The 18364-nt window shown below is 45.2% G+C and overlaps 1 protein-coding gene across 1 annotated transcript in view; it reads right to left on the reverse strand.

Annotated features, from left to right (window-relative positions):
- ADGRB1 (adhesion G protein-coupled receptor B1) overlaps positions 1-18364 on the reverse strand; it is a 568132-nt gene that overhangs the window by 392798 nt on the left and 156970 nt on the right. Inside the window, exon 2 of the mRNA XM_067467249.1 lies at positions 2866-3781. Coding sequence (XP_067323350.1) covers positions 2866-3613 — 748 coding nt within the window. The 5' untranslated portion in view covers positions 3614-3781. The remainder of the gene's footprint in view (positions 1-2865; positions 3782-18364) is intronic.

Here is an 18364-nt window from a genome sequence, read left to right on the forward strand (position 1 = left end):
CATATGCATGGGGGTATTGGGTTAATGATACAAAAGGTTTGCTAGGCTAGACCCTCTTTCACTCAGACTCAGCCCCCCCCCAAAACTCAGCCCCCCCCAACCCCCCCTGAAAAATGTTTTAGCCCCCCCCCCCCGAAACGAAATCCTGGCTACGGGCCTGGCCAGAGATATGTACAATATCTCAGATGGCTTTTAAACAATCTCAGCAGAAAATGACTAAACAAAAGGCTCTCCAAACTACTGTTGATTTCTCTGAGAAGCTTTTGTGTACCTGCTCCCCTTCCCAAACTCAACAGCTCTGCCATTGTAAATGTGGACCAAATGTCTTCATCTTCCAAAGATAACTCTGGCTATGCTGAAGGACATTCATATCCAACCAAACAGTTACCACCTGCTACCTTTGGCCAAGGCCTACTGCAGCATTTGCTTAGAGAAAGCGACACAGGAAGCCCTTCCACACAGCCCTATTTCCTGGAATTTCAAGGCAGAAAATCCCACAATATCGGCTTTGAACTCAGTTATCTGAGCCCACACTCAGATAATGTGGGATTTTCTGCCTTGATATCCTGGGATATAGGGCTGTGTGGAAGGGCCCTAGGTTTCCCACACACAAACACAAGCAGAGGTCTCCTCCACAGCTGTGCCGGGGTGAGGAGAACACGTACGAGGGCAGGAGGAAGGCCCCCTGGCTGGTTGGGGGGCCCAGGGTGGGTGCCCCATGCTCGAAGGGGCTGCAGAAGGTCCGCTGGGGGGGCTTGTGGGGGAAGTTGAGGCTGGCACACACTTTTTTTAAAAAAAAATACATTACACTATATCTTTGGTTTGCCCCCGATATGATACATTAATACTCTAGAGGACACAGGTATTTCTAGCCATAAATTTTAAATCAAATCCATGAATAATAAAGTGTATGCCAAAAACTGAAATGTGGAGGGATGACCAATCTGGAGGGGGGGGGGGAATAATCCTTCATGACCCCAAGCACCCCAACTCCCCCTCCCAAAAAGAATGATAATCTACACTTTCTGGGGCTCCAAGCTATTGACTTCCTTTCTTGTCATCCTTGAATGAGCAAAGAGTTTGGGAGAAGGGAAAGGGGTTTATTTTTTTATGCCAGATCCAAGCTGCATTATGTGTCTGTGTAGAAGGGCCCTACAACTTTGTAAATTTATCATTCTATGTTTCAGTAGCAGTACTATGAAAACAATAGTTTGGACCTCTGGACTCTGAGAGATCTCAAAAATGGTAGGATTTTATGTCTCACATGTTTTTTTTTATTTCTACTAGGCCTGGGCGGTTTCGTTCGTTAATTTTGTAATTCGTTAAATATTCGTTATTTTTAACAATTACAAAATGATTACAAAACTTATTTTCAAACCCAGAAGTGTTTTTAAATATCGAAACGGCATCCTTCATCTTTTTTACGAGCTTCCGCCCGTTTCGGAAATGACGTTTTAGGGATGGAGGATGCTGGGTGCGCCGGGAGCCAATCCAGCGCTCCCAAGCACCGTGGCTCATTGTGATTGGGCGGGCTGTCCTTTAAAAGCGGCTCCGCATGGCCGCATTGCTCATTGCGAAGGCGAGGAGACGGGAAGTGCGGGAGGGAGGCTTGGCTTGCTTGCATTCATTCATTGCTTGCATTCATTCATTCATTCACATTCATTGTTGGGAGAGCGAGGGCGGTTTAAGGACCTGGGCTGGGAGCAGCGGGGAGGCTTTGCCCTGTTTTTGCCCCACAACAGGGCAGGGCAAGCATTTTGTTAATTTTCCATTTTTAAATATTTCTGATAAATATTTCTTTTATTCTTAAAAAAATTCAAAAAATATTCTAAAAAAGAAAAAAAAACTTGTGTGCCTGTGTGTGTGTTTGTCCCTGTCCTGTGGCTGTGTTCGCTCCACAACAGTCATTTTGCGCATGCGCAAATCGCGTCCGCCACTTTAACGAATCGATTCGTTATTACATTAACGAATCGACCCCCGTTTTAATAACGAAGTTTCAGAAGTGATTTGCGCATGCGCGGGGGTTCGCCATCTTAATGAATCGATTCATTTCGTAAATACCGAACTTTTTTAAAGGAAAATTTTGTAATTCTTTTAAATAACGAAACGCAAAAAAAACCCCAAAAACGAATCGATTTTAGAAACAAATTTTTGCGTTGTTACCCAGGCCTAATTTCTACAAGACAAGTGTGAAAAACATGCAGTCAACTAATTTTTTTAATTTATTTTAATTTTTTTTTTATTGCTAGCCCTAATCATTTCTTGTTGGACTGTAGATTCCAGCAGCCCTGGGCAACATTGTCAGCAATGAAGAATGTTGGGAATTGTAGTCAAACAGCTGGAGGACTCCAGAAAGCTCACCCTCTTCTAAGACATTAGACAATGAAGGAAGGGTCTTGGAATAAATTAGTAGATTCAGTCAGCTAGCCAGTTTGCACCTCTCTAATATTAACTCATCACCCTGGTCATGCAAACAAGTTTCCTAGTTTCCTGCATATTGAAATATTTATATAGAAATCTAAACCTCACTGAACCCCAGTTGAGACATGTGGTTCACAGTATCATGTAAATGCTGCAAATTTTCTTAGGCTGGTTAACACACTCTCTATTACCCTGAACACATTCTAGTACCCATCATTCTCTGAGAAAAAGATCCCAAAAGACTGTAAACCAGAGTCAACTTTTCAACATGATTTGAATATGGCAATCCACAAAACATTTCAAACCAGAAGACGTTTACCTATGCCCAAGACACTTGCTGTGACTTTAACACTACCAACAATAGGAAAAAGGAACATTTTCACCCCAAATCATTTCCGTTCCATTCAAAGTCTGGAACCAACAGCACCAAGTCACCTCACTTACCCAGTATATCCAGCCCGCTGCTGTCTTTGGGGCTGCTCAAGCAATTCTCCAAGTAAATCCCACCCTTAAAACAACCATCCTTCTTTTTGGTTATCCCAAGGATCTCGCTGGGCTGATCCAATGCCTCCCCGTTGGAGCAGGAACATGGTGTTTGCATGATGCCACATGGGTGGGAGCTGCTGCTAGTGGTTAAACAAGTATCCAGCCATTTGCACAGCATCTGGCAGGCAGCTTTGCTTGGACTCCGGTTGCCCACAACCAGGTATTCCACAGAGAAATCTCTCTCCTGAACTTTGAAGGGCTTCCACCGGACAGGGCCACTTTCTAAGGGAGACCCCATCTGTTTCATCTGGAGGAATTGCTTGTTGGACTGGAGGAAGGCATATCGGGTGGAGCTGTCACAAAGGTTCAGCACATCATCGAAGCTCTCCATGCCCAGGTACGTCCGTGTTGACTCCAAGAACGAGTCAAACTGGTATGTGCGTATCAGCTGGTGGTCACACACCCCGGCGGGCTTCAAGACCTTCATGTACAAAGTATATCTCCTTGGGTCAGGATTCTGGATAATCCAAGAGCAACGGGAAGCGTTCAAAGGGAAGACAGCAAACGAGGAGAAATACCCAAAGAATTTGCCCTGGACCAATGTTGTGCATGAAGATTGCCCCAAGTCCAGGGCCACTGCCGTCCACACAAAGAAAAGTGGCAATAACAAAAGCAGGTTCAAGGAATATCCAGCGCTTCTCCTCATCCTAGGTCCCTGGTCCTTTGGAACTCAAAGTAATGGCCAGGTAAGGTGCAGATCTTGGACATAACAAGAGGGGGGAAAAGAGAGATCTCACTCTAGGCTCTCCGTGAGATTAATCCAGCCTTCTCATGTCTGGCTTCAGGCTCCTCCTTGTGGCTTGGCAGAGAACACCTGGAAATGAGAATAAGAAGAGAAAGCACAGTTAATTGCAAAATACAGAATGGTTCAATGCAGGCATGTCCAGAATTTCCTTTAGAGATGAGTAATATCTCTCCACCAAGTCACATGTGGAAGTTATGGCTGTCAGACCAAGGAGACATGTGTATGGAGAACATAATGCTGTCTCCACTCCACCAAGAGCTCATACCACAAGTGACTATCTTCAATTTGGATTTCTTTTGCAGAGGAGTAAAAACCGGCTAATGCACACACATATACACACACATGTCCTGAAAAAGCCTCCTCCTCAGTCCTGCTCACATCAACTCATGACCAACACTAATGAGAAGCGAAATTGCACAATCTCTCCCCCAGCCATCCACCCACATTTTCCATACACACACACACAATGCAAACCATCAAACACATATGTAGGTACAGCACCCTCCACAGTTTCAGTATCAAGAAGAACTGGGATTGACTCTGATCCAGAATCTGGTGTGTGTGTGTGTGTGTGTGTGTGTGGAACAGATGACTCAGTAACATACCTGGGCTCAGAATGGAGACTTCAATCAAGACATAAGAAGAAGATGTGTATTTGAAACCACAATGAAGAAGGATCTAGACAAGATTCTTAAGCATAAAGAAATATCACTGAATACTAATATTAGGATTAGGATCCAATCATATTTCCTGTTCCTATAGTTTGTTTTGGAAGAATACTAATGTTAGGATTAGGATACAATCATATTTCTCATTACTATATATGGCTATGAAAGCTGGACAGTGAAGAAAGCTGATAGGAAGAAAATCACCTCATTTGACATGCGGTTGAAGAGAGTTCGACAGATAGCATGGACTGTAAAGAAGACAAACAAATGGATCATAGAAGAAATCAAGCTAGAACTCTCTTTATAAGCCAAGATTAGTTAGGGCTTGTCACTACTGGCTCTTGTCTCCATCTGAACAACCATGCTTCTGGTTAGCAATGCAAGATGGAATCACTTAACCTGGTTTTACCCCATTTTTGGAGAAGTCAGGGAATGTTCTGGAGTGTCCATGAAACTGCAGAGCAGCCCCACACTAGAGTTGTTCGTGGATCTGTTTTCCTTCATTACATCAGATCTTTCGTGACTTTCGTTACCGTCTGAAGCCCATAACGAGAAGCCCCCTCCTTGTACGAAAATCAGCTTGACACGAAAGCAAGCGGGAACCGATCCTGGCTCCTCACTTGCTTTTTGTGAGCAGCCTCCTTGCCTTGGAAAAAGTGCATGTGTGGCCTCCAGCCCCAGAATGTGCACGCACATGCCAGCAGCCGAGGGTCTCCTGTAGTGTAAAAATAGAACTTGCCTCCTTGCCTTGGAAAGAGTTTGTGTGTGGCATGCAGGCCCAGAAAATGCTCATGCCTGCCTGCAGCCAAGTGCCTCCTCTAGAGTAAGAAACAGAACTTCCCTCCTTGCCTTGGAAATTGCATGTGTGGCATGCAAGCCCAGAAAGTGTGCATGCCGAGCACCCCCCCCCCCCCTTGAGTAGAGTAACGGGTAAGAGAAGTCTCCTTAAAGCGAGCACCTTCCTCCAGCTGAGTGCCTCTCCTCTAGAGTAGAAACAGCTGAAATGACAAACATGATGAGAAGGGGAGCCTGGGAAGCCTGGGAAGGGGAGCCCCCCCCCCCCAATAATGGTCTAATAGAAAACGGATCTTTTGGCATCCCAGAGCAAAAAGAGATATCTGCCCTCCCAATTTTGGGAGGTTCACAAAGATGGATCGGGGTCCCCACTGAAAGCTGAGACATGAAATGGGTCAAGGTTTACCTAGATTGAACAAGCCTACCCCACACTTCAGAATAATGTGGACACCCAAACTAATTAGAACAGTTTAATTGTCCTCCTAGCCAGGCATCATCATCCCCTTTTCCCTGCATAACAAAATCCAAAACCCACAAGCAGCAATTTCTTTTTTGGTCCAACTTCAAAGCATAAAAACCTATATCATGCAAGCTTCTTCATCAGGCAAAAATGTTAAAAATCACACAGGAGAACAATGGGGATGATGCTCTAGTCACAGACCTATGTTCTGCCTGAGATGTTGTCGATTAAGATTGTACTGAGGGATTTCAATGCCAGCAGAAGCTGCTCCTGTTATTTGCCCTATGAGGACAAAGAGCAATAAGAAGACAGGTAATAAAATGTCAACTCCATTAGCAATGGAAAAGTAACATCTTGTGAGATCCAATTGTCTCTGTTTTATCTCTTCTCAGCACACGAGAAACACAGTTTTTGACCACTTAAAAATGTTTCTTAAATTTTCTTCCCACACCTACTAGTAATTTTGCCTATATACAAGTATATTTTTAACTAAACATTTGAAGCACAGGATACAATGGAAGAAAATAAAAAACCTCCCCCACCTGAAGTGAGAATTAATCTGACTGTAGTGAAAGCAAAGGTAAAATAAGTTATCGTTTTTGTTGTTGTTGTTAATATATACATAAGTTCTTGTGGGTTTTTTCGGGCTATATGGCCATGTTCTAGAGGCATTGCTCCTGACGTTTCGCCTGCATCTATGGCAAGCATCCTCAGATATAATATATACATACATACAATATGGTCAAGAAAGGTGGGATATAAATCCAGTAAATAATACTTATCCAGGACCAATGTGGAGTGGCAAAGGCTGGATCAGGACTAAAATAGTTTAGACTGCCCACCTCCCCTGTCCACACACACACAGAAGTGCTGCAGAGATGAGAGGGAGTCCTGACTGTCCAGTGCTGACAAACCAGCTTTGGCACTACCAGAGAGCCACCTTTATCAGCCCCCTTTTTCTTGTGATCGCAGTGGCCAGTGGGTGTCAAAAGAGTTGTGCCAATTGCTTGTCACCTGGGGTGATGCTAGACAGTGTGATGAGGCAATTGGAGAAGGGAGGAGAGGATGGAGGAGGGATTTCTCCCTTCTGCAATTCCATATCTCTATAACACCTGAGCGACAAGTGATGGACACTAGTCATGTTGTATCCGCTGGCTACAGTGGCAAGAATGGGGAATTGTTAGGATTCTCTCCCACTTCCTAGGTAGATGGGATAGTCATCGAAACCATCCCAGTAATGATCCATCATTCAACACTCCAAATTGGCCACAAGATAGTGTCTGTGTAGAGCCACCCTAAGAGTCTAAGACAGAGTTTCTCAAACTGTGCTCCTCCAGATGTTTTGGACTTCAACTCCAACAATTCTTAACAGCTGGTAAACTGTGATTTCTGGGAAGTCCAAACATGTGGAGGGGCACAGTTTGAGAAACACTGGTCTAAGAGCTTACCAAGGAGTCAGGTAGGAGTGAAATATCATCCCTACTGTATTGTCGAAGGCTTTCATGGCTGGAATCGCTGGGTTGTTGTAGGTTTTTCAGGCTATATGGCCATGTTCTAGAAGCATTCTCTCCTGACTTTTCCCCTGCATCTATGGCAAGCATCTTCAGAGGTTGTGAGGATGCTTGCCATAGATGCAGGCAAAACATCGGAAGAGAATGCTTCTAGAACAAGGCCATATAGCCCAAAAAACCTACAACAACCCAGTGATTCCAGCCATGAAAGCCTTCGACAATTCTCTCCTGATGTTTCACCTGCATCTACGGCAAGCATCCTCAGAGGTTGTGACCTCACAACCTCCGAGGATGCTTGTCATAGAGGCAGGTGAAACGTCAGGAAAGAATGCTTCTAGAACATGGCCATATAGCCCGAAAAACCTATAACAACCCTATCATCCCTACTTTTTCATCCCAGGTGGGACATGATAGAATCATGGAATCATAGAGTTGGAAGAGATCTCATGGGCCATCCAGTCCAACCTCATTCTTCCAAGAAGCAGGAAAATCGCATTCAGAGCACCCCTGGCAGATGGCCATCCAGCCTCTGCTTAAAAGACTCCGATGAAATAGCCTCGACCACACCCCATGCCTGAATGAACACTGAAACTAAGCAGAGAACAAACAATATCTTTGGCTCAAGGAATTACCAAGCCCAACACTGATTGCATTCCAACCTATTCACATCACCGGTCAAGATAGGTCAAGCTGATTTTCAGCATCAGTATTGTATAGAACCTCAGCGTTAAACAGATAATGACAAAGTATGCATGGAGATAGCCATCCATCCTGTGTCCCTGGACCACCTGAGATAGGAAAAAGGGATGGCCAATTGGCCATGTAACAGCTGTGGCTGGCTTGGTCTCAGAACTGGCTCAACAGGGGCCCAAAGTCATGGACTGCTCCTGGTTCTTGGGAGAATTTGGAGTAAACCATAACTTTGGTTAATGTTGTTCAAGGCTACATTGAGGTGGTCTTGGACGTTATTAACCAAATCAGCTCTGTGCATTGTTCAGCTGCTATGAAGCTGATTTGTCCATGCTTCCTGTAGCTTGAATCCAGGACAAAGGATTCAAGCTACAGGAAGAGAGGTTACACTTAAACACTAGAAAAATCTTCCTGATGGTAGGATCTATTGGATGGCAGAATATGCTGCTGCCTGGAAGTGTGGTGGGGTCCTCCTCGAGGTTTTAAAGCAAAGGCTGCACTTGTAAGGAGGGCTTAGACTTTGTATTCCTGCATGGCAGTGGGTTGGATTGGCTGGCCGTTGGAGTATTATTCCAGCTCTAGGAAAGGTCTCAAGGGACCCCCAAACAACTGACGCGATGGAATATCATTGCCAATAATCCAAAATGGTGGCCACACATTGGCTCACACAGTCTTCCAAGATTTCTGAGATGCTGAAAATGGTCCTCAAAACCTTGAACTAGAAAAAAGAAGGCCAAGGTTGTCAACACTTCTCATCATCTCCTTTTGCATTGTGAATGACAGTGATCCCATAAGCCGCTTTCAAACTCAGCTCATGCCTAGGGAATTGGGTGGATTCCAGCACTCCGCCACAGGAGATAATGCTTGGATTTGCCTCCTACAGACCTCTCTGCACACTCCCAGCCACACACCTCTTAAAAGCCAACAAACTTTAACTAAATATCCCCATTAAAAGGATGCTGTGTTCCGGCTGTTAGGTCTCAAGATTGATTTCACCTAAACCAGGACCCATCTGGAAGGTTTTATGGTCAAGGAATGCAAACATCTCCCTCTTTTGAATGGATCCCAACTGCAGTGGGGAAATTTAAAAGCAGAATTAAGCACTCTCTCAGACACATACATGCCCACAATACGGAATGCTAAAATGTATATATGCTATATATAATCTTGTTCTGAAAGCACCTGGTCTCCAATACATTCAGTAAAAAAATCTATAAAATAGCTAATCACATTTCCTAAATGGTATATTGTGGGATGGTGAGAGAAATAGTTGTCTTAGCAGGAAAATGTTTACTGAGACCTAGGGTGGTCTTTGGTACCTTATAGATTCAATCTCCTATCTATAAAACAGGAATTATCCTTGGCCAGGGATTGTTGTTGTAAATTCAGGGAAACTGCCCACATTTTGGAGGTTCTACTTCATTCCGGTAGAGGGCAGTAGTAACTTGCATCCAATGAGCATCCAAACACAGCATATCTCAATTCCAAAGAAAGCTCAGAGTTGAAGATTTCCTCCCCCAAAAGATCTTTTCAAAGCTCTAGTGTCCAATAATCAACCTGGTACACTGAAAAGACTCGATATAAACTCTACATGTGAATTGCAGTATGTGATAATGGCTCACTATAGAAAGCCTGGCAGTAGAGCCAAATCCATGAAATAGAGAATAATTTATTGAAAAAGTTACGCTTTTGGTGAAGACAGCACAGAAACCTGACAAAGGGAAAGCTTCCCGAAATGTGGTTAAAACAACACAGGGATACCTTGTCTTTGTTTTGCTTCTTCAAGAACATTTGAGTTGAATATTTACTGGGTTGTTGTAGGTTTTTCGGGCTATATGGACATGTTCTAGAAGCATTCTCTCCTGACGTTTCACCTGCATCTATGGCAAGCATCCTCAAAGGTTGTGAGGTTGTGAGGATGCTTGCCATAGATCCAGGCAAAACATCAAGAGAGAATGCTTCTAGAACATGGTCATATAGCCCAAAAAACCCACAACAACCCAATGATTCTAGCCATGAAAGCCTTCGACAATACATTGAAACTTTACTATGCTTCTAGAACATGGTCATATAGCCCAAAAAACCCACAACAACCCAATGATTCTAGCCATGAAAGCCTTCGACAAAACATTGAAAATTTACTATGCTTCTAGAACATGGTCATATAGCCCAAAAAACCCACAACAACCCAATGATTCTAGCCATGAAAGCCTTCGACAATACATTGAAAATTTACTATGCTTCTAGAACATGGTCATATAGCCCAAAAAAACCTACAACAACCCTATCATCAAGTTCTTGTGGGTTTTTTGGGGCTATATGGCCATGTTCTAGAGGCATTTCTCCTGACATTTCGCCTGCATCTATGGCAAGCATCCTCAGAAGCACCCTCACCTCTAAGGATGCTTGCCATAGATGCAGGCAAAACGTCAGGAGAAATGCCTCTAGAACATGGTCATATAGCCCCAAAAAACCCACAAGAACTTAGTGATTCCAGCCATGAAAGCCTTTGACAATACAACCCTATCATCCCTACTTTTTCATCCCAGGTGGGACATGATAGAATCATGGAATCATAGAGTTGGAAAAGACTTCATGGGCCATCCAGTCCATCCTCATTCTTCCAAGAAGCAAGAAAATCACATTCAGAGTACCCCTGACAGAGGGCCATCCAGCCTCTGCTTAAAAGCCTGCGATGAAGGAGCCTCCACCATACCACCTACTTGAATGAACACTGAAATTGAGCAGAGAACAAACAATATCTTCGGGAGAGAATACTTCTAGAACATGGCCATATAGCCCAAAAAACCTACAACAACCCAATGATTCTAGTCATGAAAGCACTGACAATACACTGAATATTTACTATTTGAAGCTAAGACACAGCTGAGGAAAAAATGATGAAGCTTTAACTGGACTAGAAACCTCTCACAGGAGAGAGAATTTACAACGGCGTCTACACTCGGTCTTTAACATTGCCTGCTACCGTTACATGATTTATGTTGTTTGGATGGTTTAGCTGCATTAAACTGATGTTTATATACTTTAGAACCATTTAGAATCAGTGTTTACAGCAGTAAACAACATTTTTTTTTTTACGATATATAGATACCTGTAAATTAGATAAATTGTAGTATGCAACCAAGAGCTTATCTGTGTACATGAGTGCAGGGAAACTGCACTTGGCTACAAGAAAACATGGGAACACATAGATGTATAACCATATGGTGCTGTCTCTCCCTAAGTGAGGTGTTGATGCCGATATCTCAGTAGTATCTACTTAACACAACCACTGTTGGTTCTTTCAAGACCTCAGGCAATGATCTCAGCTAACATGGATGGAACTGTGAACATAATAAGATCAGGAAACTACCACCCAGAGCTTGGGAATGTTCCTTTTTTGGACTACAATCCCCAGAATGTCACCTTTAGGATTCTGGATGTTGTAGTCTAAAATGGCATTTGTTTCCAGCTCTGAGGTCATCTCCTAGCTCAAGGCTGTGAATCATGAATTCATTCAGATGTTGTCTGAATAAGGGTTCATTTCTGGTGTGTTGGTTCCAATGTTTCCCAATCAGAAAATGCAGAGATGAAGGCAGAATGATAAGTCAAGTGCATTGTTTTATTGATCAAGGGAAGATGTGAAGGGAGAGACAATCCCAGATCTACCTTGGCTTCCATTGGTATGTTATGGACTTTGAAATATAATGGACTTTGTTCTAATTGCAATCTCAGTTACAATCTGTTTTCTCATAGAATCATAGATTCAAATATGGAAGAGACCTCATGGGCCATCCAGTCTAACCCCCTGCCAAGAAGCAGGAATATTGCATTCAAATCATCCCTGACAGATGGCCATCCAGCCTCTGTTTAAAAGCTTCCAAAGAAGGAGCCTTCACCACACTCCAGGGCAGAGAGTTCCACTGCTGAACGGCTCTCTCAGTCAGGAAGTTCTTCCTCATGTTCAGATGGAATCTCCTCAGTTTGATGTACATTCACTATTGTCATGTCTTCCACCTGTGATTGGTGGGTTGTGCATGGCAGGAACTTTAATCAAGTTATCTGTGTGCAATAGTCTTAGGTGATGGGATTTCTTGGTCTCCCTAAATGGGATGATGGGAGCTAGGCTGTGTTGATGAGCTTTCAGATTACCTTAGGTTGGATTTATTAAGTCCCCGAATTATCAGCTTCTGGATGACATTCTGATCTATTGTGTTTACCAGGAGGATAGCTGACAAGCAGGTTTCACCAGCTCTCTATAGCATCACAAGTGATAAGGAATGCTAGGGACTGTGATCTAGCAACATCTGGAATGCCAAAAGATTCCCACCGTAGCTCCACATTCAAAGACCATCCACAATATCTTAGTTTACTCAATATCTCCTGGCTTTTTTGTCCAGAATACAGATTCAAGATGTTTTGAACTTCCATTTACTCTTATATTCTAGATATTCACCATTTTTTTGCATTTTATCTCCATCAAACTACAAGAGAGTCCATCTGAACACGAGGAAGAACTTCCTGATTGTGAGAGCCGTTCAGCAGTGGAACCCTCTGCCCCGGAGTGTGGTGGAGGCTCCTTCTTTGGAAGCTTTTAAACAGAGGCTGGATGGCCATCTGTCAGGGGTGATTTGAATGCAATATTCCTGCTTCTTGGCAGAATGGGGTTGGACTGGATGGCCCAGGAGGTCTCTTCCAACTCTTCGATTCCATGATTCTATGATCAACATGCAGATACATTCAAAGTCATTCCCACATATGGTGACCCTAAGTCAGAGCTATCAGCAAGAAAGGGAGATTTCCTTCCTTTGAGACTGAGTATGCCTTGCCAGAGGCAAGTCACCCAATGGGCTTCCATGGCCAAGTGACGAGTTGAACCCTTGCCTTCAAAGTCATAATCCGATGCACAAACCACTACACCAGTGGTTCTCAACCTAGGGTCCCCAGATGTTTTTGCCTTCAACTCCCAGAAATCCTAACAGCTGGTAAACTGGCTGGGATATCTGGGAGTTGTAGGCCAAAAACATCTGGGGACCCAAGGTTGAGGGCCACTGCACTACACCATGTTGGCTCTATAAGGCACAATTTGAGGAGTAAGCTTCACTATGTGCAGAAATTGAATCCTTAATATAGATAACCAAATAGGATTGGTCATGAGTGTCATTGACTTAAGGTTCTAAATCCTGGAGTTTTAGTCCTCAGTAAAAGTAGACTTGTTAAAATGATGGGGTTATATATTTATCTGTTGGCAAACTGCTAAACCATTGAATCAATTGAATGCGTCCACCTGAGGGTGGGTGACCGGGACAGAATAGGGATTCTGCTAGTGTACCGTCCACCTCGCTGCACTACAGTCTCCCTACCTGAGCTAGCGGGGGTGGTCTCGAGCCTGGCGGTGGAGTCCCAACGGCTCCTTGTGCTGGGGGACTTCAACATCCACGCCGAGGCAACCCTCACAGGGGCGGCTCAGGACTTCATGTCCGCCATGGCAACCATGGGGCTGTCCCAACGAATAACTGGCCCCACCCACTGTGCTGGACACACATTGGACTTGGTTTTCTGTCAGGGATGGGAGCAAGGTGGCGGGGTGGAGGAGTTGTCTAGCTCTCCGTTGCCATGGTCCGACCACTTCCTGATTAGATTTAGACTCACTGCGCCCCCTAACCTCCGCAAGGGTGGAGGACCCATTAGGATGGTCCGCCCCAGGAGACTAATGGATCCAAGTGGATTCCTGACGGCTCTTGGGGAGTTTCCCGCCGCCGCGGTAGGTGATCATGTCGAGGCCTTGGTCGCTCTCTGGAATGGGGAGATGACCAGGGCTATTGACAAGATCGCTCCGGAACGTCCCCTCTCGAGTAACCGAGCTAAACCAGCCCCTTGGTTTACTGAGGAGCTGGCAGCGATGAAGCGAAAGAAGAGGGTTCTAGAGAGCGTGTGGCGCTCAGACCCAAGCGAGTCAAACCGAACACGGTTTGTGTCCTTTTTAAGGGCATATGCCGCGGCAATAAAAGCCGCAAAGAAAACTTTCTTTGCGGCCACTATTGCGTCTGCAAAAAACCGTCCGGCGGAGTTGTTTCGGGTTGTCAGAGGTCTTTTAACTCCCCCAATTTCAGGTGGGAGCCCTGACAACTCGGCAGCACGCTGTGAAGCATTTGCTCGGTTCTTTGCAGACAAAGTCGCTTTGATCCGCGCTGGGCTGGACGCCGCATTAGATGCAGTCTCTGTGAATGTGACACAAGCACCTGCTTGTCCGATTTTGTTGGATTCTTTTCAGTTTGTGAAACCCGAGGATGTGGACAAGATACTTGGAGGAATGAGACCCACCACGTCCATCCTAGACCCCTGCCCATCCTGGCTTCTGAAAGAGGCCAGAGGGGGATTGGCCGAGTGGGTAACGGTGGTGGTTAATGCCTCCCTTCGGGAAGGCAAGATTCCAGCGAGCCTAAAACAGGCTATTGTAAAGCCGCTGTTGAAGAAACCATCACTCGACCCCACTAAATTGGACAACTTTCGGCCTGTTTCCAATCTTCCCTTCTTGGGCAAAGTCATGGAAAGCGTGGTGGCCTCACAACTCCAGGTATTCTTGAGAGACACGGATATTCTGGATCCGGCACAGTCTGGTTTCAGACCGGGACATGGTACCGAGACGGTCTTGGTCGCCTTAGTGGATGATCTGCGCCGGGAGCTAGACAGGGGGAGTGTGTCCCTGTTGGTGCTCCTGGACCTCTCAGCGGCCTTCGATACCGTCGACCACGGTATTCTTCTGGGGCGCCTTGCAGGGATGGGTCTTGGGGGCACTGCTCTGCAGTGGCTCCGGTCATTTCTGGAGGGTCGTACTCAGAAGGTGTTGCTGGGGGACTCCTGTTCAGCGCCACAGCCGTTGACCTGTGGCGTTCCTCAGGGTTCCATCTTGTCCCCCTTGCTGTTTAACATCTACATGAAGCCGCTGGGTGAGATCATCCGGAGTTTCGGGGTGCGGTGTCACCTGTACGCAGATGATGTCCAACTCTGTCACTCCTTCCCACCTGCTACTAAGGAGGCCGTCGAAGTCCTGAACCGGTGCCTGGCCGCTGTAATGGTCTGGATGAGGGCGAACAAACTGAAATTAAATCCAGACAAGACAGAGGTACTCCTGGTCAGTCGCAAGGCCGAACAGGGTATAGGGTTACAGCCTGTGCTGGACGGGGTCGCACTCCCCTTGAAGGCACAGGTTCGCAGCTTGGGTGTGACCCTGGACTCATCGCTGAGCCTGGAGCCTCAGGTTTCAGCGGTGACCAGGGGAGCATTTGCACAGCTTCGGCTCGTGCGCCAGCTGCGCCCGTATCTTGGGAAGTCTGACTTGGCCACGGTGGTACACGCTTTGGTCACATCCCGCCTCGACTACTGCAACGCTCTCTACGTGGGGCTGCCCTTGAAGACGGCCCGGAAGCTACAGCTAGTCCAACGCGCGGCTGCCATGGTGTTAACGGGAGCAGGACGCAGAGAGCATACAACGCCCCTGCTGTCCCAGCTCCACTGGCTGCCGATTCGCTACCGGGCCCAATTTAAGGTGCTGGTATTATCCTACAAAGCCCTAAACGGTTCCGGCCCAAAATACCTTGCAGACCGCATCTCGGCCTATGAGCCCACGAGGGCCTTGAGATCTTCCGGGGAGGCCCTTCTCTCGGTCCCGCCTGCCTCACAGGCACGCCTGGCGGGAACGAGAGAGCGGGCTTTCTCGGTGGTGGCCCCCCGGCTGTGGAACACCCTCCCTGTTGAAGTCAGACAGGCGCCCTCCTTGTTGGCCTTTCGTAGAGGCCTAAAAACATGGCTCTTCGAGCAGGCCTTCAACTGAAAGTATCTTGAACGACACTGGAATGGACTAGGATTACGAAATTGGCTATGACCCCAGGACTTGACGAAGCGGATTTTTAGGATAAGTATATGTTATGTTTGTATTGTCGAGTTTGTATTGTCTAGATCTATTGTACACTGTTCTTTTTGTTGCTGTTCACCGCCCCGAGTCGCCCTCGGGCTGAGAGGGGCGGTCAATAAATACAATAAATAAATAAATAAATAAATAAATAAATAAATAAATTGATCTGCTCTGTTAGGACTAACTAATTGGATCCCTATTTTTAGATGTACATGATTTATAACTTGCATTTTCCTCCTCACTCCCTGCATGTATTCAACTGAAGTAACCTCGCCTGTTATCTTGAAGAAACTCTGAATATTCACCGCATCTCTGAAATGCCATCCTTTGGATGCCAAGCTGAATTATTGATGAGCATACGATTTTGTTTTCTGCCCACCATCTGTCTTCCCCATTTTGAAGGAAATGAGTATGTGTTGACCATTCCATGCAATAACTCACCCATCCATAACACTGACAGTTTCAATTGGCTAGCCAAAGGGAGGAGAAGAAAAAGAGAAGAAGTCATAAAAGACTCAAGCTTGTTTGTGGACACCAAATAGGCCTTATCTGTTTAAGGATGAGAAAAGCACCACAGCTGTGTCTGGAAGGTCCCATGTCACTGAGGTGTTGGATCATGTCCAGGATTTGAACAGCTTTAAAGAAGCTTTCCATAGTGCTGAACCTACTGGAGATAAATGTCCCAGAACTTTAGAAAATTCCTTTCAAATTTTCCTAAAAGCTCAACATTATTGCAGATATGAAGTAAAGGTCAAACCTGAACTGAAACCTGGAAAGGAATCATTTGCCCCATCAGTATGGGACCCACCAGTTATCATTGGACCATTGGGTAGGATTAGCTATCAGAATGAGTACAAACTAAGAATAGGGGTGCACCTATCTTGCAGAATGAATGCAATTTGATACACCTTTAACTACCATGGCTCAACAAGGTAGAGGAGGAATAGGGGGGAAGAGAAAGAGAAGTTGCCGGCTTTAGCATAAAAAGCCCTAAATGGTTCTGCCCCAGCTTTCCTGTTTGAACGTCTCGCCCTCTCTGAACCATCATGGAGATTAAGATCATCTGGGGAGGCCCTGCTCTTGATTCTACCTCTCACAAGTGCAATTGGTGGGGATGAAAAACAGGGCCTTCTCAGTGGTGGCTCCTTGGCTATGGAATTCCCTCCCCAACAAAATTAGATCAGCGCCCTCCCTTCTGGCCTTCAAAAGAAAAATAAAAACTTCACTATGGGACCAAGCCTTTGGGTAATAAGCAGTATAAGCAGTATAAAGAATGAGCAGGGATTATGCGCAATAGACATGACATTTGGATTGGCCTAGACCAGTGATGGGCAACCTCTTGAGCTTGGTGTGTCAAAATTCACCAAAACACCAAGCATAATTTGGGTGGGGTGTCACTTCGATAAAAATGGCACCCATAGCGCAGGCCCTCGCCTCTCCTCCCCCTCACTTATCTCAGTAATTATGGTCAATTAGAAATCCTCGACACCTCAGAACAGTAGATTGGATGATTTTGCTGTGGTTATGTGGGTCCTTGTAATGGAGATCACAGGTCTCCTGGGGCATTCTGCTGCTCCCTGCTCCATTGGCTGGAAGTGAGGTCAAAGATCCCCTAATGGCCGAACTGGAAGTCCCAGAACTAGAAGCTCTGTGCTGGAGTTCTGTTTTGGTCTACAGACCTCCGTTATAGAGTGTCTACACTACACTACAGCAAATGTTTCATCCTAAGCTACTGCACCTTCTCGGCATGTGGCCCCACACTTCTCTGTATGCAGCCGTGTGTCATCAAAAATGGCTACACGTATCAGTCCTGACACACGTGTCATAGGTTCACCATCAGGGGCCTAAACTGTGATTGATGTGAGTTTAATGTTTTATATTGATGTTTTTAATTCCATGTTTTAATGTTAAATGATATTGTGTTTTGTGATTTAATTGATACTTGTATGTTATTATCGTTATGTTAGGTTTCTGTATGTGAGGCATTAAATTTCGCCATAATTATGTTGGAAACATAAGTCCCTCGCTGGGGTGAGAAAAGTGGTATACAAGTGAAGTAAATACTTAAGAAATAAGAGGGAGAGGAACAAAAAAAAAGAATGAGAAGAAAGAGAAAGAGGGAGATGAGAACAAGGAAAAACTGGAAGAAGAGGAAAAGCAAGAAAAAGGAGGAAAGAGAGAAAGAAGAAAGTGGAGAACAGGAAGAAAAAGAAGGAGAAGAAAGGAGGAGTGGTGGACGAAGAGAAATAAATAGAAAAAGTAGTGAAAGAAGGGATGAGGAAGGGAATTCCTAAATGAATGCACATATTAGGGAGGGGGATACATGGATGTGTAAAAACAAAATACCAAACATTAAAGATTTAGTACAAATCAAAGTTGGGCAGAAAAGGCAAGTGGGGATGGAAAATATGAAGCAAGCAGAGAGAATTCAACAATGAATTTGTCCTCCAACCAAGAAGGTCTGCAACTCAGCCACTTAAGGGAGAATGAATGCATGCAGGAGACAAGACTACTAGCCTTGGCTACAGCTGCAAAGAGCAAGGAAAGGGTGAATCAGAAAGATGGCCGGACTTCACCACCAAAGAGCTGAGGAAAAAGACCAGAGGCGGAAAG

Source organism: Anolis sagrei, chromosome 4 (genome assembly GCF_037176765.1).
Source record: "Anolis sagrei isolate rAnoSag1 chromosome 4, rAnoSag1.mat, whole genome shotgun sequence".
NCBI classification, from domain to species: Eukaryota; Metazoa; Chordata; class Lepidosauria; order Squamata; family Dactyloidae; genus Anolis; species Anolis sagrei.